Raw genomic sequence first — 26708 nt, forward strand, 5'->3', positions numbered from 1 at the left:
GCACGCACCCCAACACTGGATGAATTGGATGGACTGTTGTCTTTATTCAACTCTACCAACTATGCAACTATGTAATTTCTGTGAGATAAACTATATAGATTGTAAAGATTACAGCTAATGGACATTTTCCTTCTCATGTCATTTTCAGACTGACTGAGGGCATGAGAGGGCCATCTTTCTTTAGCAAAAATTGGAGTAATCTCAGTGTTGTAATTGGAAAAATCACATTATCTTTATGCTTTAGCCATAAAGAGTAAAAACATGGAGTTTAACATATTGTAAAGAAGTGAGATATATCAATTTGGCAATTTTTTAAATTAGAGCAGCTGCAGATTAAAATATAAAGGGTGATTTTTAGTAGATTTTAAAATACCACTCCTATATCTCATGTAGGGATGAGCTTTGAGTTCGAGTCAAACTCATGTTCGACTCGAACATTGCCTGTTCGCCTGTTCACCGAACAATTTGGGGTGTTCGCGGCAAATTTGAAAAGCTGCGGAACACCCTCTACAAGTCTATGGGAGAAATCTAAAGTGCTAATTTTAAAGGCTAATATGCCTTTATTGTCATGATAAAAGTTTAGGGACCTGGGTCCTGCCCCAGGGGACATGTATCAATGCAAAAAAAAAGTTTTAAATATGGCAGGAGCAGTGATTTTAATAATGCTTAAAGTGAAACAATAAAAGTGTAATATTCCTTTAAATTTTGTACCTGGGGGTGTGTATAGTATGCCTGTAAAGGGGCACATGTTTCCCATGCTTAGAACTGTCCCTGTCATTTCTGCAGGAAAAAAAGTCATTTAAAAGCACTCGTGGCTATAATGAATTGTCGGCTCCCCGTAATACAGAGAACAGTCATTGAAAGTCATTGATAAAAAAAAAAAAGCGTGGGGTTCCCCCAAATTCAATTACCAGGCCCTTCAGGTCTGGTATGGATATTAAGGGGAACCCTGCATCAAATTAAAAAAAATATGACGTGGGGTTCCCCCAAAATATCCATACCCGACCCTTCAAGTCTGGTATGGATTTTAAGGGGAACTCCACGCCAAATAGTTTCATAGTTTCATAGTTTCATAGTTAGTAAGGTTGAATAAAGACACCAGTCCATCCAGTTCAACCTGAGTGTCTACAATTGTCCCTATCCCTGTACATTACACACTCACATTGGTCCCTACCCTCAAGGAGCCCACAATCCAAGGTCCCCATTCACATACTAGGGCCAATTTTGGACAGAAGCCAATTAACCTACCTGCATGTCTTTGGTTTGTGGGAGGAAACCGGAGTACCCAGAGGAAACCCACGCAGGCACAGGGAGAACATGCAAACTCCAGGCAGGTAGAGTTGTGGTTGGGATTTGAACCAGCGACCCTTCTTACTGCTAGGCAAGAGTGCTAACCACTACACCACTGTGCCGCCCTAAAAAAAAATTATGTGGAGTTTCCCCCAAAAATCCATACCAGACCCTTTATCCAAGCATCGCAACCTGGCAGGCCACAGGAAAAGAGGGGGGATGAGAGAGTGCCCCCCCTCCTGAACCATACCAGGCCACATGCCCTCAACATTGGGAGGATACTTTGGGGTCCCCCCAAAGCACCTTGTCCCCATGTTAATGAGGCCTCATCCCCACAACCCTGGCCGGTGGTTGTGGGATTCTGTGGGTGGGGGGGCTTATCAGAATCTGGAAGCCCCCTTTAACAAGGGGACCCCCAGATTCCGCCCCCCCATTTGAAATGGTAAGAGGGTATAAAAGTACCCCTACCATTTCACAAAGAAAGTGTAAAAAAATGTTTAAAAAAACAAAACACACACACATCGTTGGGAAAAGTCCTTTATTAAAAAAAAAAAAAATTAAAAAAAGAATCCAGTGGTGGTAATCCACTCTTGGTATCCAGCGATGGATGATCATCTCTCCGGGGTACAGAGATGGGTGATCTCTCCCTCCAGCTCAGCGCATCCATCCTGTCTCCACCGGAGACACTGCGGGAATCCCGGCAGCCTGACACTTCTTAGCTGAGGAGGGCAGGCCACCCGTCACCTGACCCCGCCCCCCTCTGATGCAATGGGGAAAGCTGGGCTTCCCAAGTGACGTACGGGTGACCCAGCCCCTCTCAGCTAAGAAGTGTCAGGCTGCCAGGATTCCCGCAATGTCTCCGGTGGAGACAGGATGAATGCGCTGCGCTGGAGGGAGAGATCACCCATCGCTGGATCAGATCACCCATCGCTGGGAGAGATCACCCATCACTGGATAGCAAGAGTGGATTACCACCGCTGGAATCTTTTTTATTTTTTTATTTTTAATAAAGGACTTTTTCCAACGGTGTGTGTGTGTTTTTGAATTTTTTTTTTTACACTTTCTTTGTGAAATGGTAGGGGTACTTTTACTTTACCATTTCAAACAGGGGTGGCGGGATCTGGGGGTCCCCTTGTTAAAGGGGGCTTTCAGATTCTGATAAGCCCCCCGCCCACAGACCCCCACAACCACCGGCCAGGGTTGTAGGGATGAGGCCCTTGTCCCCATCAACATGGGGACATGGTGCTTTGAGGGGTCACAGACCTCCAAAGCATCCTCCCAATGTTGAGGGCATGTGGCTTGGTACGGTTTGGGGGGCTCTCTCGTCCCCCTCTCTTTTCCTGCGGCCTACCAGGTTGCGTGCTCGGATGAAGGGTCTGGTATGGATATTTGAGGGGAACCCCACGTAATTTTTTTTTTTATTGACACGGGGTTCCCCTTAATATCCATACCAGACCTGAAGGGCCTGATAATTAAATTTGGGGGAACCCCACGCTTTTTTTTTTTTATCAATGACTTTCAATGACTGTTCTCTGTATTATGGGGAGCCGACAATTCATTATAGCCACAAGTGATTTTAAATTACATTTTTTCTGCAGAAATTACACTTTGTGCAGGGACAGTTCTAAGCACAGGAATCATGCACCCCTTTACAGGCATACTGTAGACACCCCCCAGGTACGAAATTTAAAGGAATATTACACTTTTATTGTTTCACTTTAAGCATTATTAAAATCACTGCTCCTGAAAAAACTGGAGTTTTTGAAACTTTTTTTGCATTGATACATGTCCCCTGGGGCAGGACCCAGGTCCCCAAACACTTTTTAGGACAATAACTTGCATATTAGCATTTAAAATTAGCACTTTTGATTTTGAACATTCGAGTTCCATAGGCTTTAATAGGGTTCTAAAGTTCACACGAAGTTTAGGTCTGTTCGCAGGTTCTGGTGCGAAACGAACCAGGGGGTGTTCGGCTTATCCTTAATCTCATGTATTCTTTTTAGTGGCAACATTGAAGATCTCCTTCACATCCATGGAATATTAATACTTTAGATTTTGTCAAAGTATCTGTTAATATTGTGTGTTAATATGGTAGTTGAAAGGTGTCATTTTTGTATGGTATGTTTATCCCTAGTGCTTTAAAGATCTTGGACAGAAAGCTGTAGCCTTGAAATACTGTGATGATGCATCAGCAATGCCATCAGTTTCTAAGGAGGTGAGCAATCTGAATACCGTGCAGTATAACCTACTGTGTGAGCCTTGATCACACAGAAAGTATTTTCAATAATAAAGTCACTCTTTAAAATGTTCACTTTGAGGCTTCACACCTATTTGGTAACATCCATGTGACCGCAACTCACAGTACCGCTGTAAGTATACATTAGTGTGTTGCAGTACTATTCCTTTTGAATAACACCCCAACATGGTAAGGTGACAAACCTGCATTTTAGTGCATCGCAGAGTAACACTGCTATACAGTATGTTGTGGTGTGTTGCATCATTAAAAAAAACTGCATTGCCAGGTCTAAAATTAACGGTCTGCCTTCATGAAATGCACTATGGCAATGGCATTCATTAAGGTGTATGTATTAACGCACCGCAGCATACCACAAAGGTGTAAAGGGGCCCTGAATAAAAAAAAAAACATTTCTAATGGCTGTGTGGAATTTTTTATTTTTTTTATTTCTGAAGTTAAAATGGATAGAATATAGCAAAAATCACCTTTAATTTTTGCCCTACAAAAACTTGCCTGTGCTATTTTGCTGCTGACTGCAGGTTTTTTTTTTTTTTATACATTTAACCCAAATTTGAATAATCTGACTTTTTGTAAAGCCTGGATCACACATGAAACACTAGGAACAAAATTAAAACCTAGTTCCAGGCACTTTGTTTTTTACACTATCAGGTAGACATGTGCAAGTTGTTTCAGTCTGAATAAAAATTCAGACCAATTTTTGGTTATTCGGAGATTCGGATTTATAAAAATCTCTGAATGAAATAGTAACGAAATTTCTTTAAAATTTCGTTTTTTAACGAATTCCAAATTTTCAGGATGATTAGAATTTGGATTGGTCGAAAAATTCTAACTCTGTGTGAAGAATAGCTGGTTGTTAAGCTGTGGGCCGGGAAGCCCATGCCATTTTTTTTTATAAACTACGTGGGGCCCCCCCCCCCCAAATGAATTCCAGACCCTTATCTAAGCATGCAGCCCGGCAGGTCAGGAAAAGGGGGGGCGATCGAGCTTGCCCCTCCTGAACCAGACCCGGGCACATGCCCTCAATATGGGGGGGGGGTGCTTTTCAGAGTCCTGCCCCAAAGTACCTTGACAGTTCCCTTATTAATAACAATGTCCCCCAATGTAAATCCATCCTACACCACCCGCCAAACCTAAAAAGAAAAAAAAACTCAGACCTCGTCAAACCTTGTCAATCCCATGGACTGCCTGCTCCTCCGTCTGACATTTCTTATATAGCTAAGAGGTGGAGTCCCCGATGATGTCAACGGGTGACTCTGCCCCGTGTTACATTGAGATGGGCATGCTGGGTCAAGGGGATGGGGTTACCAGGTGGAGTCACCAGGTGGCCCCGCCCCTTAGCTATATAAGAAGTATCAGAGGAAGGAGCAGCAGTCCGCGGGAAGTGTGGGGTTTCCACTTTAAGTGATACAATAAAAATGAAAAATTCCTTTAAATATAGTGCCCGGGGGGGGGGTGCCCTTAGTCTGCCTGTGAAGGGGTGCATCTGTAGCAGGAAAAAACATTCTGCAACAAAAATTATATTTCTAAAGAAAAAAAAATGTCAAATCACATTTAAATTGACTCGCGGTTGCAATTGCTGATGAAAAATAGAAGAAAGAAAAAATAGCCCCCCTCCCCCCTCCCCACAGTCCATAACAGGCCTTTCAGGTCTGGTATGGATTTTAAGGGGAATTCCACGCCAAGGAAGGGGGGGAACAAGTGAGTGCCCCCCCCCCCCGAACCATACCAGGGCACATATCCTCAACATGAGGGGGGGGCTGGTATAAACTGGAGAGGCCCCCAAGCCATTTTCTTTTCTGACTTTTCTATTGCTGGCATTATTGTTTTTACATTGTAGCTGTCATGGGAAAACCAGCTGACAATTCATCAGTTGTTAAGGATGCAGCGGACAGCTTCCCGGCCTGCTGCTTAACTACCAGCTATTCTTCACACAGAATTCAAATCAGTCAATCATTTTTCCGAATCGTTTGGAATTCTTTATGAAAAAAAAATGAATAATCTAAATGAAATTTTCTGAATTCCAAAACAAATCGAAATTAGTAAAATAACAAATATACAAAACAAATTTCTGCATTCTGCACATGTCTACTAGTGATGGACGAACTTCCGATGGGACGTTTCGCGAACGCGGACTGTGAACGCGGCCGATCGTTCGCGAACCGTAACGTTCGCTGCAGGCCCCATTGACTTCAATGGGAGGCGAACTTTGCAAACCTACAGGTCAAATTTGCAGCCACAAAATAATTACTAGCTGTGCAAACATAGTCCCACCACATGGCCAATGACATAACACATGTATGAAGTGAATCTGGGATCGACAACTACAAGCATTCTTTTTTTATATGTGAAATTGTTGTGACAATTCAGGACTGTGGAGCGCATGAAGGCAATGGAGGAGAGGGAAGGTCAGGGTAGGCAAAGAAGAGGGTGCAGGAGATGATCACCAGCAGCGTGACATACAGCAATGACACCTGCACCGTGTTAGAGTGATCTGACACCCACACCGTGATAGAGAGCACTGACATCAGCAGCGTGACATACAGCAATGACACCTGCACCGTGATATACAGCACTGACACCAGCACCGTGCTAGAGAGCACTGACATCAGCAGCATGACATACAGCAATGACACCTGCACCATAATAGAGTGATCTGACACCAGCACCGTGATAGAGAGCACTGACATCAGCAGCATGACATAAAGCACTGACACCAGCACCGTGATATACAGCACTGACACCAGCAAAATTACTAGCTGTGCAAACATAGTCCCACCACATGGCTAATGACATAACACATGTATGAGGTGAATCTGGGATCGACAACTACAAGCATTCTTTTTTTATATGTGAAATTGTTGTGACAATTCAGGACTGTGGAGCGCATGAAGGCAATGGAGGAGAGGGAAGGTCAGGGTAGGCAAAGAAGAGGGTGCAGGAGATGATCACCAGCAGCGTGACATACAGCAATGACACCTGCACCGTGTTAGAGTGATCTGACACCAGCACCGTGATAGAGAGCACTGACATCAGCAGCATGACATAAAGCACTGACACCAGCACCGTGATATACAGCACTGACACTAGCACCGTGATAGAGAGCACTGACATCAGCAGCGGGACATACAGCAATGACACCTGCACTGTGATAGAGTGATCTGACACCAGCACCGTGATAGAGAGCACTGACATCAGCAGCATGACATAAAGCACTGACACCAGCACCGTGATATACAGCACTGACACCAGCACCGTGATAGAGAGCACTGACATCAGCAGCGTGACATACAGCAATGACACCTGCACCGTGATAGAGTGATCTGACACCAGCACCGTGATAGAGAGCATTGACACCAGCACCGTGACATAAAGCACTGACACCAGCACCGTGATATACAGCACTGACACCAGCACCGTGATAGAGAGCACTGACATCAGCAGAGTGACATACAGCAATGACACCTGCACCGTGATAGAGTGATCTGACACCAGCACCGTGATAGAGAGCACTGACATCAGCAGCGTGACATAAAGCACTGACACCAGCACCGTGATATACAGCACTGACACCAGCACCGTGATAGAGAGCACTGACATCAGCAGAGTGACATACAGCAATGACACCTGCACCGTGATAGAGTGATCTGACACCAGCACCGTGAGAGAGCACTGACATCAGCAGCGTGACATAAAGCACTGACACCAGCACGTGATATACAGCACTGACACCAGCACCGTGATAGAGAGCACTGACATCAGCAGCGTGACATAAAGCACTCACACCAGCACCGTGATATACAGCACTGACACCAGCACCGTGATATACAGCACTGACACCTGCACCGTAAGCAGCCCCAGGAGGAAGTCAGCATAGCACAGGGATGGTGGGAGCCCCTCATAATGAGCATAGCACAGGGATGGTGGCAGCCCCTCATAATATGCACAGCAGAGGTACAGCCCCATGAGGAAGTCAGCACAGCACAGGGATGGTGGGAGCCCCTCATAATAAGCAGCCCCAGGAGGAAGTCAGCACAGCACAGGGATGGTGGGAGCCCCTCATAATGAGCATAGCACAGGGATGGTGGGAGCCCCTCATAATGAGCATAGCACAGGGATGGTGGGAGCCCCTCATAATATGCACAGCAGAGGTACAGCCCCAGGAGGAAGTCAGCACAGCACAGGGATGGTGGGAGCCCCTCATAATAAGCAGCCCCAGGAGGATGTCAGCATAGCACATGGATGGTGGGAGCCCCTCATAATAAGCAGCCCCACGAGGAAGTCAGCACAGCACAGGGATGGTGGGAGCCCCTCATAATGAGCATAGCACAGGGATGGTGGGAGCCCCTCATAATATGCACAGCAGAGGTACAGCCCCAGGAGGAAGTCAGCACAGCACAGGGATGGTGGGAGTCCCTCATAATAAGCAGCCTTAGGAGGATGTCAGCATAGCACAGGGATGGTGGGAGCCCCTCATAATAAGCAGCCCCAGGAGAAAGTCAGCACAGCACAGGGATGGTAGGAGCCCCTCATAATGAGCATAGCACAGGGATGGTGGGAGCCCCTCATAATATGCACAGCAGAGGTACAGCCCCAGGAGGAAGTCAGCACAGCACAGGGATGGTGGGAGCCCCTCATACTGAGCAAAGCACAGGGATGGTGGGAGCCCCTCATAATATGCACAGCAGAGGTACAGCCCCAGGAGGAAGTCAGCACAGCACAGGGATGGTGGGAGCCCCTCATAATAAGCAGCCCCAGTAGAAATATGACACCATTCAACCTCTTCAAAGAGGAGGGTACGGGCATATAGTACGGTGTGCTTTTTTTGGACAAGGAAGTGAGCCAAATGAAGAAAGAAGGTCTGTGTACTCGATTAAAAAAATTCCTTTCTAGACATATACATGGTCTACTGGTCACATGTGTTGAATTCCTCCGAGATCCATGCCTCATTCATTTTTAGAAATGTGAGGTAGTTAACACTGTCGTGAGCTAGGCGAGTACGCTTATCGGTCACGATCCCCCCCTGCTGCGCTGAACGTCCTTTCGGACAGGACACTGGACGAGGGGCAAGCCAACAGTTTGATTGCAAATTGGGCAAGCTCTGGCCAGAGGTCAAGCTTGCCCACCCAGTAGTCCAGGGGTTCATCACTCCTCAGAGCGTCCACATCGGCCGGTAACCCGATGTAGTCGGACACCTGACGGTCTAGGCGTTCCCTGATGCTGGATCCGGATGATACCTGTCAATGGGTCGGCTGAAAGAATGACCTCATATCCGAAGTCACCAACACATCTTCAAACCGGCCTCTTCTTGCAGGCGCTGTTGGATTGGTACCCGCAACTCCTTCTCTGGGAGTGGGAATTGCTCCTCTGCCAGCGCACGCAAAAGCAGAATGCAGCATTTCTCGAAGCAAGGCCTGGAAGTGCTCCATTCTGACAGCCCTCTGTGAAGGCGGTAACATTTCTGCCATTTTGTGTTTGTACCGGGGGTCTAAGTAACTTGCCACCCAGTACTGGTCCTTGACCCTTATGCTTTTTATACGGGGGTCCCTATTAAAACACTGGAGCATGAAGGCCCCCATTTGCACTAAACTGGAAGCGGTGTGGTGGCCTGGCTCCTGCTCATCATCCAGGATAATGTCGTCCTCTTCATTCTCCTCTCCCCATCCACGCACAACAACAGGGATCCCAGAAAGGTTTAAAGCATGCTCTTCTTGCTCCTCCTCATCCGTCCTGGCACCATCCTCCTCTGACTCCTCTTCAGACTCCTGTTGTTCACTTGTCTCAGATAGAGTAGCCCCCGAGGGAATTCATCCAGCATTGCGACTTCCTCATCTTCCCGCTCCTGCTCCTCCACAGCTTGATCAACGACACGACGCAATGCACGCTCCATAAAGAAGGCATAAGGTACCATGTCACTGATGGCGCCATGGCTGCGACTGACCAGTTTGGTGATCTCCTCAAATGGCCGCAGAAGTCTGCATGTGTCGCGCATGAGCAGCCACTGGCGCGGTGAAAAAAAACCCAGCTCCCCAGAACCTGTTCTGCCGCAGCAGTTCATACAGGTAGACGTTAACTGCACATTTCTGCTGGAGCAGCCTATCAAGCATATAGAAGGTTGAGTTCCATCGCGTCGGGCAATCGCAAATAAGACGTCTGACCGGCAGATTGTGTCAAGGCGAGCCATGGCCGTGTAAGATCTTCTGAAATGGGCCGAAATTTTCCTTGCCTGCCGCAAGATGTCCTGAACCCCAGGGTATTTGACAATGAATCGCTGCAAGTTTAAGACGTGTGCCATGCATGGCATGTGCATGATTTTGCCCTGTTTCAATGTGCTAAGCAGATTGGCACCGTTGTCACACACCACTTTACCAACTGTCAAATTGAGCGGTGTTAGCCACTGATCTGCCTGTGAACGCAAAGCTGAAAGGAGTGCCGGGCCAGTGTGGCTCTTGGCTTCCAGGCACAACAGGCGCAGCACGGCATGGCGACGTCTCACCTGGCATGTCGAATAGGTTCTGGGGAGCTTGGGCAGCGCAGCGGAAGAGACGCTAGCAGCGGAAAAGCAGGAGTCAGCCGAGGAGGAGAGGGAGGAGGATGGAGTAGGAGGAGGAGGAGAAGAAGAGCCAGGCCTGCATGCAATCCGTGGCGGTAAAACCAAATCTACACGGGTGCCACGGGTTACATGCTTGACGGCCGTCAGAAGGTTCACCCAGTGGGCAGTAAAAGTGATATACCTTCCCTGCCCGTGTTTGCTAGACCACGTGTCTGTGGTCAGATGCATCTTGGCACCGACACTGTGTGCCAGAGATACATTCACTTGCCACTGAACATGGCCATATAGCTCTGGGATGCCCTTCTCTGAGAAATACTTCCTTCCTGGGACCTTCCATTGTGGTGTTCCAATGGCCACAAATTTTCGAAAGGCCTCCGAGTCCACCAGTTTATATGGCAGTAGTTGGCGGGCTATCAGTTCTGACAAGCCAGCTGTCAACTGTTGGGCAAGAGGGTTATCCGGCTTCATCATTTTTTTACGCTCGAACATTAGGCCCACGGAAGCCTGCCTTTTTGCAGAAAAACTTGAGCTTGGCGTGATGGAAGGTGAAGTGGAGGACAATTGTGAGGAGAGAGGAGAAGGAGAAGTAGAAGACGAGGCTGGACGGTGAGAGCCTGAAGTGTGGCTTTGTGTGTTCCATTGCTCCCACTGGGCTCGGTGATGGCTGCTCATGTGCCTTCTTAAGGCTGTCGTCCCTAGGTGAGTGTTGGGCTTACCACGACTAATGCGTTGACTGCAAAGATTGCAGATGGCAACGCTATTGTCAGCAGCGGACACGTTAAAAAAAATGCCCACACTGTGGAGCCATGTGCCGGCGTCCTGGGAGCGCCAGATGTGACCGTACATGGTCGATGACTCGCCCCTGATACATTAGCAGTCTGCTTTGTCCCTCCTGTGCAATGTAAGTTACTCCTGCTTCTCCTCCCTATCTGATGGTTCATATCTCCCTCTGAACTCCCCTCCTCTTCCTCTCTTTTGGGCACCCACGTGACATCACTAGACACGTCATCATCGACGTCACCTTCCCCACCGCTATAAGTAGAGATCTCGGAGTAGGCAGCAACACCGGGGACCAACCTCCTCCTTGGGCTGATCTGGGTACTGTCGTCAGACTGCTGAGTGGCGGTTGCTGCTACCTCCTCTTCCTGATCCAATGCCAAGAGTGGCTGCGCATCAGAAATGTCTTGATATGGATCGGAAAATAATTCCTGTGACTCAAGCAGAAGGTATGTGGTGGTGGTGTTGTTGGTGGTAGTGTCTTTGGGGGTGCACATAGCAGAGAGTGAAGAAGAGGGTGCAGATCGAGAGGATGAGGAGGGTGCAGAAGAGTAAGGCTGAGTGAGCCACTCAACCAAGTTTGGTGCATCCTTTAAAGTAATTGAACGCACCTTCTGCAACTTCCCACTTTGGCTCAAGCCTGTTGCTCTTGCCCTACCCCTACCACCCCTGCGGAAAGGTCTGCCTCTTCCTCTGCCTGTTATTTTTTAAATGACCCTGTGACAAAAGTCCCTATACTGATAAAGAACTGCTGCAGAATAGGGCAGCAGTCAGCAGTAGTGCACCTCAACCCTATATATTGTGGACCTATACCAGTCCTTAAGGAATAGCAGACTGTACCTCACTCAACCCTATGTACTGTAGTACCCTATACCTTACCAGTCCTTATAAGGACCTTTGTGGAACAAGTAGGTTGTGAATGATTAGCAGACTGTACCTCAGTCCCTATACTGATAAAGGACTACTGCAGCAGAAGGGCAGCAGTCAAGTATAATATTCTTTCTATATTTGGAAGAAAGAATATTATACGTGTACAAGCCTATTACCATACCAGTCCTGAAAAGAACCTTTGTGGACCTAATAGTAACAGCTACTGATTAAACTGACTGTCCCTCACTGCCTCACACACAGCTTCCTGCCTGTCCCTATTTAAACTGACAAAACAGAGGCTGCTGGAACAATAACTTTAATAGCACTTGTGTGGACCTAATAGTAACAGCTAATGATTAAACTGACTGTCCCTGCAGCACACAGTGTCCTGTCCCTCTCTCTACACTGACAAATGACAGGCTGCTGCAAAACTCAGTAGCACAGCAGTGCCTCAAACCTATATCCTGAACTACACCTAACACCTATACCAGTCCTGAAAAGAACTTTTGTGGACCAAATAGCTAGCGATTTGGGTCACTGCAGTCTCTCCCTGCTCCACACAGCAACCTCTCCCTATAGTGACAGAAGAAAGAATGTAAAATGGCTGCCGGATCGGGTCTATTTATAAGTTAGGGGGAATGTCCAAGTGTCCATGTGCTGTAATGTCTCAATTGGCTGTCCTGTATCCCATGATGGATGTGTCATCATAGGTCAAAGTTCTTTTACACAGCAAACACGGAAGTCTGCCGGGCGAACGGCGGCAATAGTCCGCCGATCGGGCGGACGGCGAACAGCCGAAATTCGCAGCGAAACGACCGCCGGGGGGCGAACCGTTCGGCCATCCCTAATTAGCAGACTGTACCTCAGTCCCTATACTGATAAAGGACTACTGCAGCAGAAGGGCAGCAGTCAAGTATAATATTCTTTCTATATTTGGAAGAAAGAATATTATACGTGTACAAGCCTATTACCATACCAGTCCTGAAAAGAACCTTTGTGGACCTAATTGTAATAGCTACTGATTAAACTGACTGTCCCTCACTGCCACACACAGCTTCCTGCCTGTCCCTATTTAAACTGACAAAACACAGACTGCTGGAACAATAACTTGAATAGCACTCAAAACTATATCCTGTATTACTTTACCATACCAGTCCTGAAAAGGACTTTTGTGGACCTAATAGTAACAGCTGATGATTAAAATGACTGTCCCTGCTGCACACAGCGTCCTGTCCCTCTCTCTACACTGACAAAAGACAGGCTGCTGCAACAATCACTAGCACAGAAGTGCCTCAAACCTATATCCTGAACTACACCTAACACCTATACCAGTCCGGAAAAGAACTTTTGTGGACCAAATAGCTAGCGATTTGGGTCACTGCAGTCTCTCCCTGCTCCACACAGCAACCTCTCCCTATAGTGACAGAAGAAAGAATGTAAAATGGCCGCCGGATCGGGTCTATTTATAAGTTAGGGGGAATGTCCAAGTGTCCATGTGCTGTAATGTCTCAATTGGCTGTCCTGTACCCCATGATGGATGTGTCATCATAGGTCAAAGTTCTTTTACACAGTAAACACGGAAGTCCGCTGGGTGAACGGCGGCAATAGTCCGCCGATCGGGCGGACGTCGAACAGCCGAAATTCGCCGCAAAGCGACCGCCGGGCGAACCATTCGGCCATCCCTAATGTCTACTATCAGTTTCCTAAATATTTTATACCTATGCCCCTTAAGCTACATTAGCTGTACTTTCACCTCCCTGCCGCATAGGTGTCTTTGACAATTAGAATTTCCGATGTTGTGCCTCCACACCCTCTGGTTTGCGATATACAGAGCATTGTAATTAAAAACGTACTGGCACATTATGTATACTTATTAAAATCGTATTAATATTATTAATTATACAACAGCTGCTCCATTCTGCCATCTACTTTGCTGCAAGTCTCTGCTGTCAGTTTCAGAGAGTGTGTAGATGTCACTTTGGAGTCATCTCTCTGGAAGCAATTGCATGCTTTTGAGTAGCCTTATGCTACAATACCATTATTCATGTGAGTGGATACTTTGTTTTTAAGTCTTTTTAATTACCTTTTCACTAACATTGTTTGCACCCTCTTGTATATAGTTACCCTAAACATAAGAATCACAAAAATTTTTTTTTTAAATAACTGCACACCTATTAGTCCATTCACCCAATTTAAATGTCACTTATATTCATTAGTTATGTTCAGGACATGGTATAAAATAATTATGAGACTCTTGCGTTTCAAGGACATTTCCCTTTGCCCTCCCTGAAGTCACCCCACATATGATAGGTTCCATAAACTTAGGCCTCTGATCAATTTTTTATGTCCCAAAAAATTTCTGAAATGTATACCCTGCCCGGGCATTTAGCCTGCCTTGCAACGCTTTCTGAAGTGCCGAGTAGCTACCGCCTGTTCGTGGTATATATTACTACGGCCGGGTGGTTTGATTGACATCTGAGTTTGATGTCACTTCCTGTTTTCTCTCTCGCGCCCAGGAGAGAGGAAACAGGAAGTATGAGAGGACAGACCTCTCCACAGGAGACACCGCTGGAGAGGACAACACACTGCAAGGTAAGTAACGGGGGGAGGGGGGGTTTGATGTGAGGCTGCTGCAATTTGGTGGGACACATGCTGCTGCAATTTGGTGGGACACATGCTGCTGCAATTGATGGTGACATATTCTGCTGCAATTGATGGTGACACATGCTGCTGCAATTTGGTGGGACACATGCTGCTGAAATTTGGTGGTGACACATGCTGCTGCAATTGATGGAGACACATGCTGTTGCAATTGATGGAGACACATGCTGTTGCAATTTGATGGTGACACATGCTGCTGCAATTTGTGTCACATGCTGGAGCCGACTGACTTAGCCCTGCACAGTGCACCTGAGAGGAGGTCAGTGAAAGCCAGGCCAGTTGGGGGGGGGGTCACTGATGTAAGGGGGGAGTGAATACGATAATGTAAGGGGGCACTGATATAAAGGGTTTTCCCCTTATATTAGTAACCCACCCCCCCTTACCTTAGTGTATTCTTTCTGCGGAAGGTGGTCCCCCCATGTTCTGAGTTCCTGTGACCACTTACCACTTTTAACTGGAATTTGCATATATATATATATATATATATATATATATATTACACTCTTCATCAAATGTGCTTTAAAATGTATGGTTTTCCCTTTCATGAACAAGAAAGTAATGAATATTTAAAGATATGGGGAAGAAGCAAACAGGGGACTGGAGGGTAACCAACCCCCGGGACTTTTTAGATGGTACCCAATGTCACAAACAAAGAATAAAATCAATATAATTTTATTGAATACACAAGTGTATAAAACATTTCCAAAGAAGGGAAAAATTGTGTGAACATAACGTAACAAATCAAAATATACAAAAACTGGTGCAGAATCATACAGAACTCCACATGTTACCAAATTTGTAAATTATATGTGCTGCATTTTTCTCTCTACATGTTTCGCTCTTCTGACCTTCTTCAGGACATTGCAGCATACACAGATATACAGAAAGACTGAAAAATATACAAAAATAATCATTCAATTTAAATATTAAATGCATCCCGCAAAATTCGAAACACATATAAATTTGTTCAACTACCGTATCCGCTCTAGTCTCAGTTGGTCAAGGCAGATACAGTCCTTATCAGATGAAATTTTTAAAACAGGGACATTAATATAAACAAACAAAAAGTAAATACAAATTATTAAGTTTAGGATAAACTTAAGTGTTGTAAACATACACGAATAGTAACAAAACTATCTAATTTGGGGATTACAATTAAGTTTTTGCAAAATGGCCGCCTTACCCGTTGGGTCTGTAAATTCATGCTTTTCAGCAAAATAATTAGATCAATTGTTGATAAGTGAAGAAGGTCACAACATACATAAAGGATATAATAAGAATGCCATTGAGGAGCCTCGATGTTCCCCAGCAGTCTGTAGAGGCACGAGAAATAGAGTGGAATAAATATAGACTTGTAAGTTTAAAACTAAGGAGAGGCAGGTAATGATTAAATAGAAGCATACCTGAGAAATATCCAGGGAATAAGTGTGTTAGAGCCAATTTCCCAAGTATCAAATGACAGAAATGTCTCAGAGTCATCCGAATATTGTCAGATGTAGTTGAAAATTAAATACCTTGACAGAAAAATTCACCTGCAAGGGTTTAAAACAAGAGGGAAGAAAGTTCCTCATCAGTAAATGCCATCAGTTAATTTGGGACCGGGACAGAGTTCCCCAGCCGAAGGCTAAGTGAAATCTTCCAAGTCCCACAGAGCTCGCCATGAAGACGATGGCCCATAAAAGTTATCCAAAAATTTCCTACCTGTTCTCAAAGATATGTTTAAACCAGTTAGTTTAGTTACGGTATCCTCAGAGTATCCGGGGGGTCCCTCTCCGTCAATTGCCAAACCGGCAATGACAGAGAGGGTGTTTTAACTCGTGGCTCCAGCCCGGCGGCGTCTGACGTCACCGCCGGGCTGCGGGCGTGTCTCTGAAGAGGACTTCCTTACTGCGCGCGACTGTGTTATTGCGCATGCGTGGAGGACGTAATCTCCGTCACTGCGGCGCATCGGCCATTTTGGAAAATGGCAAACATCAGGGCATTGCCCACCTCTGTCTGTGTGCGTCTGCGCTGACAACGAAACAAGCGTCCTTCACACGCAGGCGACCATGATGGAAACTGGCAGTATACCTATTCGTATAAAAGACAGGAAAATAGGCTGCATGAACAAGGGAAAGGAATGGCAGAATAATACTGCCAACCTCCGAAAGTTCCCCGGCTCACAAGATAGCAAAAAAGAGAGGCAGTGAGCGGGAAAATGAGTCCTCTAATTTAGAATAGGGGCAAGCTGGCAAAACGTTTAATTGGCTAAATAAGCTATAAGCCAATCTTGCCCCGGGGTGCCCGTACAGACTGACTTGAAGGGGAAACAGAGAAACTCCTCATGGCAGTTCAAAAACCTAAACCATCATTCATTCAGAATTGGTATACAATAAAGGCCATTTTGTTTGTTTGAACAATAGTATATGTTATAAATACAATCCATAAAGAAGGATTAAAGACACAGTAACACCCTATGGGGCAGCATAAAAAAAAAAACACACCTCATGAGTCATGGCTTCTTTAAAGAAAAGGTTTAAAACTAAACGCATCATTCATGCGTTTGAATGATGCATTTAGTTTTAAACCTTTTTTGTTGTAATCCTTCTTTATGGATTGTATTTATAACATATACTATTGTTCATTGCCGGTTTGGCAATTGACGGAGAGGGACCCCCCGGATACTCTGAGGATACTGGAACTAAACTAACTGGTTTAAACATATGTTTGAGAACAGGTAGGAAATTTTTGGATAACTTTTATGGGCCATCGTCTTCATGGCAAGCTCTGTGGGACTTGGAAGATTTCACTTAGCCTTCGGCTGGGGAACTCTGTCCCGGTCCCAAATTAACTGATGGCATTTACTGATGAGGAACTTTCTTCCCTCTTGTTTTAAACCCTTGCAGGTGAATTTTTCTGTCAAGGTATTTAATTTTCAACTACATCTGACAATATTCGGATGACTCTGAGACATTTTTGTCCTTTGATACTTGGGAAATTGGCTCTAACACACTTATTCCCTGGATATTTCTCAGGTATGCTTCTATTTAATCATTACCTGCCTCTCCTTAGTTTTAAACTTACAAGTCTATATTTATTCCACTCTATTTCTCGTGCCTCTACAGACTGCTGGGGAACATCGAGGCTCCTCAATGGCATTCTTATTATATCCTTTATGTATGTTGTGACCTTCTTCACTTATCAACAATTGATCTAATTATTTTGCTGAAAAGCATGAATTTACAGACCCAACAGGTAAGGCGGCCATTTTGCAAAAACTTAATTGTAATCCCCAAATTAGATAGTTTTGTTACTATTCGTGTATGTTTACAACACTTAAGTTTATCCTAAACTTAATAATTTGTATTTATTTTTTGTTTGTTTATATTAATGTCCCTGTTTTGAAAATTTCATCTGATAAGGACTGTATCTGCCTTGACCAACTGAGACTAGAGCGGATACGGTAGTTGAACAAATTTATATGTGTCGAATTTTGCGGGATGCATTTAATATTTAAATTGAATGATTATTTTTGTATATTTTTCAGTCTTTCTGTATATCTGTGTATGCTGCAATGTCCTGAAGAAGCTCAGAAGAGCGAAACATGTAGAGAGAAAAATACAGCACATATAATGTACAAATTTGGTAACATGTGGAGTTCTGTATGATTCTGCACCAGTTTTTGTATATTTAGATTTGTTACGTTATGTTCACACAATTTTTCCCTTCTTTGGAAATGTTTTATACACTTGTGTATTCAATAAAATTATATTGATTTTATTCTTTGTTTGTGACATTGGGTACCATCTAAAAAGTCCCGGGGGTTGGTTACCCTCCAGTCCCCTGTTTGCTTCTTCCCCATATCTTTAAATATTTATTATTGGGATGTGGTACCATTTTAATTATTACCTTTTGATCAAACCCCATCTATATATATCTTTTATATGAAGAAAGTAATGAAGTTATGCTGTTGGGCTGGTATAATAATGCTGTGGGGCTGGTATAAAAAAATTTCCAGGGCTGGTTTTTATTCCCAGTCCGGCCCTGACTGTGGTGTTGGAGTTGTGGCAGGAGTTGGAAGAAGAGTATGGTCCAACTCACATACATTACTTTTGTTTTGTGAGTTTGCCCCTTATTTAGGGCCTGAAAGATGACCTCCTCACAGATGAGGCATTGGCCCAGCTCCATTTCCTGCATCTTACTGGTCGTCATACACGCAAAGGCCTCCTGGACATTAGGGGTGTTTGTGAGGACCGCAGTAGCCTGCCGAATAAAACCAAGTGCTGACTCCTCCACGTTCCTCCCCTTCCTAGGCCTTTTTGTTGGAAGGTGAAGGCTACTGGGCCCGGCCTCCTCCTGGCTGAGTCTTTCCTGTGTATGAAAATGGGACATAGTTTTATTTTTTAGGTCATCAATCACACACAATTTTGAGCTCATGACTGTTCCAAATTGAATGTTAACAAATAGAAAAGACTATCATTCTGACCCCAGCATTTTCATTTTTGTCCCAATAATTTTTGACCACTACTGTCTATTGATATGTAAACCACTTTGTTAAATCATAAACTAGTGATCAATAAAAGCATCTAGTTAACATCATTCAATTTTTGGACAGAAATATGTTGAACAATGCTATACCTGGCTCAAACTGGGCTCCTTCACATCTTCTTCCTGGGTGGAAGGCCCAGGTTGTACATCGGAAGCCTCAGCTGAGTTGGAAGAAAGAGTGGAAAGAAAGGTTGAGAATGATGGCCTGCACTGCTCCCCTCTCTCCTGCTCCTGTGGATCACAGAGCTGGCCGAGTCTGTGTTCGGCAGCCATGCTGTAACACGGTCTTGCCCCCCCCCGACCAGCTCGTGTGATAGTAGAGAGAATCAGTGTCCAGCCCAGAGGCGTACTAAGTAGGGGGCGGGGGGTGCGGCCCGCCCCGGGTGATGCACACTTGGGGGGGTGTCAGGCCGGCACCCCCCTCCGCGATTATAGTGGTGGCAGCGGCGCGCTGCAGACAGGGCCACTGATAGGCCAGCCAGCCATTCACAATGCGTGCGGTCACGGCCAGCCATTCACAGTGCGTGCGTCCAGTAGTGCTGCCCCCCCCCCCCCCCGGCGCCGCGGAGTGATTCCTTCCTGTCTCTCCGCGTGTAGGAGCAGGAAGGCAGCGACTCACTCAGCTACTCAGGCGAGCAGCGGCAGCCGGCAGCAGAGGATCAGGCTCGCTGGCTGAGGCATCGGCATCATCTGTATTCTGCACAGGGCGGCTCAGCATCGGCATCATCTGATCTGCACAGTGTACACAGTGAGTAAGTTGAGGTGTTACAACTTACAACACTGAAGAGATAGGAGGGGACTGTTTTACTGACCATCCAGAAATGTCCTCCGTTACACTGTAAAATGTCTGTAATTTACAGGCTAATTTTTAATTATTCAATCAGCCATTTCCATATGCTCAAACTGTTTGTCCCTGGACCAATACTGGCAATGGCTGCTCAGTATTCACAGCAGGGAGAGTTTTATGAGAAAAGTGTCTTTGGAGGGACAGTCTAGTCTTAAAGTCAAATTGCACTAAGCTGGCTCGAATGAATGATTATAAATCACGCACAATGCATTGCTAAATATGTTTTATTGCAAGCGGTATAAGTGCCATCTGTCATCAGTGCCATATCAGTGTCATGTGTCATCAGTGCCCCGTATTAGTGCCATCTGTCATCAGTGCCATATCAGTGTCACGTGTCATCAGTGCAACATATTAGTGCCTTCTGTCATCAGTGCCAAGTATCCGTGCCATTTGTCATCAATGCCACCTGCCAGTGTCACGTGCCATGCCATATCAGTGTCACGTGTCATAAATGCCACGTATCAGCGCCATCTGTCATCAGTGTCACGTGTCATTGGTGCCACGTATTAGTGCCATCTGTCATCAGTGTCACCTGTCATCGGTGCCATGTATTAGTGCCATCTGTCATCAATGACACGTATCAGTGCCATCTGTCATCAGTGTCACGTGCCATTGGTGCCACGTATTAGTGCCATCTGTCATCAGTGCCACATATTAGTGACATCTGTCATCAGTGCCATATTAGTGTCACGTGTCATCAGTGCCCCGTATTAGTGCCATCTGTCATCAGTGCCATATCAGTGTCACGTGTCATCAGTGCCCCGTATTAGTGCCATCTGTCATCAGTGCCACGTATTAGTGACATCTGTCATCAGTGCCATATCAGTGTCACGTGTCATCAGTGCCCGTATTAGTGCCATCTGTCATCAGTGCCCCATATTAGTGCCATCTGTCATCAGTGCCATATCAGGGTCACGTGTCATCAGTGCCACATATTAGTGCCATCTGTCATCAGTGCCACGTATTAGTGCCATTTGTCATCAATGCCACCTGTCAGTGTCACGTGCCACCTGTCATCAGTGTCACATGTCATCGGTGCCACGTACTAGTGCCATCTGTCATCAGTGCCACGTATTAGTGACATCTGTCATCAGTGCCACGTATTAGTGCCACGTGTCATCAGTGCCACATATAAGTGCCATCTGTGCCACATATTAGTGCCATCTGTCATCAGTGTCACGTGTCATCAGTGCCCCATATTAGTGGCATCTGTCATCAGTGTCACGTGTCATCAGTGCCATATCGGTGTCACGTGTCATTGTCCTGGTGCTCCAGGGCCTTAAAAAGTGTAATAGTTAGTCAACAATTTAGAGTGTGTAATTTATGCTCCTAGAACACGTGATGGCGCTCCCTGCATGTTGGGCCTCTCTAAGTGGCCAGGCTGTGAAAAAGTCCCACACATGTGGTATCGTAATACACAGGTGGAGTAGCAGAATTTATTTTGGGGTGTCATTTGTGGTATACACATGCCATGTGAGAGGAATGACCTATTACAATGACAATTTTGTGGGAAAAAAATCTTTATCATCTTTATCCGGCTCTTGGGACACTATTCCTCTCACTGACGCCAACAATGAATCACCATTCCTTCCATTGACACCAACAATAGGGCATGATTCCTCCTATTGACATAAATAATGGGGCACATTTCTTCCCACTGACATTAACAGTGGGGCATTACTCCCACTGATGCAGGGCATTTTCTAACACCACTGGCCACAGCCCCTAAAGTCTGAAGGATAGTGAACCCTTCCTTTTCTTAGAAAGTTTAGAGACCCCCTGCTCTACAGCATTCTACTGTGCTGGAAGTTTCTGATCCTATACAAACTTAAAGTGGAGTTCCACCCACTTTTCCAACTTTGTTTAAAGGAAAGACAACCCTTTAAAAATTTTAAAACATTGCCTATGGAGATTTTTAAGTACCGTCATTTGTCGCCATTCCATGAGTGTACGCAATTTTAAAGCGTGACATGTTTGGTATCCATTTACTCGGCGTAACATTATCTTTCATATTATTCAAAACAATTGGGCTAACTTTACTGTTTCGTTTTTTTATTTTTTTATTCCTTGAAGTGTATTTTTTTTTTACACAAAATTCGCGTTTGAAAGACCGCTGCACAAATATTGAGTGACATAAAATATTGCAATGACTGTCATTTGCTTAAAATATATATTTATGTTTGGGGGTTCTAAGTAATTTTTTTTTGTATAAATTCACTTAGAAGGATATTGTAAATTTAAGCTACTGTGGACCCACTTATTAAGTTAAGAGGGTTATGGAGGTCTGGAGAGTGCACAATTTGAGTATAAGCACCAAAAGTGCATGGGTTTTGTATTAAGAGAAGGAGTTGTTTTCTAGTCCACCATGCACAGTTTGCTGGTGCACAACTGCACATGTTGAGATTTGGAAGAAGAAGCACTGGACTTTTTAGAGACATGTATTTGTGCTTACGATCAAAGTATATTTTTCAGAAAACACCAATATGAAGCGAAATCGACCTAGTGGGTTTGAGCAACGAAAGATGAAGAAGGCAAAAGAACAGTCAGCTGAGGCAATGTCTGGATCCATTTTAAAATATGTCACACCTTCAACATCTAATGCAGTAGGAGAAAGTGCTGAAGGCATTCAGACTTTTGAATTCGAGAGAGAAATACCAGAAGTATCTTCTCAAGAGCATTCATATATAAAAAGGCAAGAATTGGAGAAGATCGACTTATCTTCAAGCAGTGAGAGTGATGTCGCGGAAGGAGATGCCAGAAGAAGTCTCCCCCAGCAAGACTCTGATGAAGAAGCAGAGCAGACTGATAAACTATCAGTTTATTCTGATGATGCTGCTTGGCCAGTTCCAGTTCCAGATGAGTTAAGAGTGGACCTTATTAAGAGGGGAAGTGAACCTTTCCAAAATAGAGATGGGCCTTTCAGTGCTGTTGAAAGACGAGGAGAGAAATCGAAAGGGAAAAGTCGACAGCTCACCACTGCATGGTTCTATAAGGCTCTTCCAAATGGTGAGACAATTCTTAGAACCTGGATGGTGTACTCTCCATCAAAAGAAAGTTTGTTTTGTTTTTGCTGCAGACTTTTTGCGCTTGATGAAAAACTAACTGTAACATCCAGTTTTGTTACCGGGTTTCAGTTGTGGTGGAAGCTGAATCCAAAGGTATCTGATCATGAAGCTTCTGAACAGCATCTTACATGCTTGGAGAAATGGAAGACCTTGAGAACAGGACTGAGGCTACAAAAATGTATTGATCATGTCCACCAAACAACAGTGGACAATGAGAAAAAGAAATGGAGGGATATTTTGCATCGCCTCTTGGATATAACCTTGTTTTTGGCTCACCAGAAACTTCCTTTTCGTTGTCATAGAGAGATCATGTCATCAGTAAATAAAGGAAACTTCCTGGAATTGGCAGAAATGCTTCCAAATTATGATCCAGTTTTAAAGGAACATTTCATAAGGCTGAAACGTTCTACCGAATCTGGGAAGAGAATGACCTCTTATTTCTCGCCAAAAATTCAAAATGAATTTATTTGTCTTCTGGGGAATCAAGTGAAAAAGAAAATAGTGGCTGATATCAAGAAAGCAAAGTACTTTGGGATTCTTTTTGACAGTACCCATGATGTGTCACACATTGATCAGATGTGTGAAGTGATCAGATATGTTCATATTGAAGGTGATAATGTTGAAGTAAAAGAATCATTCTTGGGCTTCTTTCCTATTGCTGGAAAGACTGCTGTTGAGCTCACAGACAATATCCTGCAACATCTGGAGGAAGCTGGACTGGACATAAGCCTTTGCCGTGGTCAAGGATATGATAATGCTGCAACTATGGCAGGGATTCATGGTGGTGTTCAGGCAAAGATAAAAGAGATAAATCCCAAGGCTTTGTTTATCCCATGTGCAAACCATTCTCTGAACCTTTGTGGGGTGCACTCTTTTGGAAGTGTTGCTTCCTGTGTTACTTTTTTTGGAACATTGGAGAAAGTGTATTTGTTCTTTTCAGTTTCTACACATCGTTGGGAATTGCTGATGGAGAATGTAGGTGTGACAGTGAAAAGACTTTCCCAAACAATATGGAGCGCTTATTATGATGCTTTCTGGTGTGACGTTCTGGGAGAAGTTAATATCACACAGAAGTATTTGCAAACAGTGGGACTCACTCTTGAAAAGTGCATTGTGAAGCTACAAGCTCTAAAAGCATTTCTTGCAGGTCAACGAAATGAAATTGTGGAAAAGGCAATTCATTATGCAACTACCATGTGTGAGGAAATGGGCATTTAAATGGAGAGAAGAGGGCGAGTAAAGCTTCAGAAAACAATGCCAGGAAAGAAGGCAAAGGATGCTGGCCTCACATTGCCAGAGGAAATTAAAAGGGCTATGTTTGAGTGCCTTGATCGGTTTTACCAGGAGTTGGAAATTCGTACTAAGGCAATTGAAAATATCCTCTCAATGTTTGCTGTTATTCAGCCAAACACTCTGGTTGTTGCAACAGAAAAAGATCTACAGAATTATACTTCAAAATTGACTGAGGTTTTTGATGAATTCTCGAATGAAGACATCTATGTGGAGATTGAACGCCTTCGGAGGCATTTGGAAGCTGCCAAGATCAGTATTGAAGAGGCAAAGAAATGGACGGTTTTGCAATTCCTGCAGTTCATTATTAAATGGGATTTTTGTGACTCTTTGCCTAACTTGTCTCTGTGTTTTAGGCCGCGTACACACGCGCGGACTGTTTGCCCGGGCCACCGCCTGCAAAAGAGCTACAAGAAGGCGCGGTGGCCCGGCAGAAGAACCGAAGAGGGGGACAAGACCCCCGAAGTCGGGAGAAGAGGCCGGCGGCGGGGAGGAAGAAAGCCGGACTCCTCCGCTAGTAAAAGAGCTACACACAGATAGCGGAGGAGTCCGGCGAGAAGACCCCCGAAGACGGAAGACCCCCGGAGCTGTGCAATAAAATATTTTTTCCCTGTGTTGTGTTTTTTTTTGTACTTTATTTCACAGGTGAATGGGTAGGGGTACATTGTACCCCATACTCATTCACATAGGGTGGGGGGCCGGTATCCGGGGGCCCCCTTCTTAAAGGGGGCTCCCGGATTCCGATAAGCCCCCCGCCCGCAGACCCCGACAACCAACGGCCAGGGTTGTCGGGAAGAGGCCCTTGTCCTCATCAACATGGGGACAAGGTGCTTTGGGGTGGGGGGGCCGCGCGGCCCCCCCTTCCCCAAGGCACCCCCCCATGTTGAGGGCACGCGGCCTGGTACGGCTCAGGAGGGGGGGCGCGCTCGCTCGCCCCCCTTTCCTGGCCGGCCGGGTAGCGTGCTCGGACAAGGGTCTGGTGTGGACTTTGGGGGAACCCCCACGCCGATTTTTTTTCGGCGTTGGGGTTCCCCTTTAAGCCCATTCCAGGCGGCGGAGCCCGCGACGTCTCCCTCGCGGGCCCCGCCTACCTGTACACGCGCTCGAAATGGGCAGACTTTCCGAGCGGGAACAGTTTGCTCATTTCGAAAGTAGCCTACACACGGGCGGACTGTTCGCTCAAACACAGTTTCAGCGGACAGTTTTTCGGAATTTCCGAAAGACTTTGTCCGTCCAACTGTCCGCTGAAACTGTCCGCTGAAAGCCCACACACGGGCGGACTGTCCGCCCAAACACTGTTCAGCGGACAAGGTTGGGCGAACAGTCCGCCCGTGTGTACGCGGCCTTAGATTCTTTTTGACTCTCTGTGTGAGCATTGCTTCATGTGAAAGAAGTTTTTCAAAATTAAAGTTAATAAAAAACTACTTCCGCTCTACCATGAGTGAGACAAGGTTGACAAATCTGGCCATACTTTCAATCGAACACGAATATGCAAAGACGATTAACTTTGATGCAGTCATTGATGAATTTGCAGAACTGAAGGCTCGAAGGCAGAGGATGTGAATGACTCCTTTCAATATAGACTGAGCGGTCACTTTGGAGTTTGGATCTGTTGTTTGCTTAAAATAAGCAGTATTATCTGTTCAGTAAATGTTATAAATAATTTAACCACTTGCTTACTGGGCACTTAAACCCCCCTCAGTCCCAGACCAATTTTCAGCTTTCAGTGCTCTCACATTTTGAATGACAATTACTCAGTCATGCAACACTGTAACCAAATGATTTTTTTGTCCTTTTCTTCATACCAATAGAGCTTTCTTTTGGTGGTATTTGATCACCTCTCGGTTTTTTATTTTCTGCGCTATAAATGAAAAAAGACCGAAAATTTTGAAAAAAAATGAATTTTTCTTCGTTTCTGTGACAAAATTTAGCAAATTAGCAATTTTTCTTCATAAATTTTGGCCACAATTTATACTACTACACATCTTTGGTAAAAATAACCCAAATTTTTGCATATTATATGATCTGTGTGAAATTTATAGAGTCTACAAGCTATGGTGCAAATCATAAAGATTTGCAAAAAAAGATCACATCTGATGTACTAAGGCCTATCTCCATTCTTGAGACCCTAACAAGCCAGGAAAGTACAAATGCCCCCCAAATGACCCCTTTTTGGAAAGTAGACATTCCAATGTATTTAGTAAGAGGCATGGTTAGTTATTTTAAGTTGTCATTTTTTCCCATAATTCTTTGCAAAATTACGATTGTTTTTTTTCACAAAATTTTCATTGTAATAGCTTATTTCTCCCACACGGAATGTGCATACCACAAATAACACCCCAAAATACATTCTTCTACTCCTCCTGAGTATAACGATACCACATGTGTGAGACTTTTACACAGCCTGACCACATACAGAGGCCTAATTTTGAAGTAGCACCTTCAGGCATTCTAAGAGCATAAATTACACATTTCATTTCTCAATCACCTATTACAGTTTTGAAGGCCCTGGAACACCAGGGCAATGGAAACGTCCAGAAAATGACCCCATTTTGGAAAGCTAACACCCCAACG

General features: G+C 45.0%; 1 protein-coding gene across 1 annotated transcript in view; it reads left to right on the forward strand.

Moving 5' to 3' along the window:
• Window positions 1-26708, forward strand: part of RMDN2 (regulator of microtubule dynamics 2) — a 649991-nt gene that overhangs the window by 561177 nt on the left and 62106 nt on the right. Inside the window, exon 9 of the mRNA XM_077486505.1 lies at window positions 3425-3505. Within this exon, the coding sequence (XP_077342631.1) occupies window positions 3425-3505 (81 nt within the window). The remainder of the gene's footprint in view (window positions 1-3424; window positions 3506-26708) is intronic.

Source organism: Lithobates pipiens, unplaced genomic scaffold, assembly GCF_037356315.1.
Source record: "Lithobates pipiens isolate NorthernLeopardFrog02 unplaced genomic scaffold, aLitPip1_a1.2 Scaffold_18, whole genome shotgun sequence".
Taxonomy (NCBI): domain Eukaryota; kingdom Metazoa; phylum Chordata; class Amphibia; order Anura; family Ranidae; genus Lithobates; species Lithobates pipiens.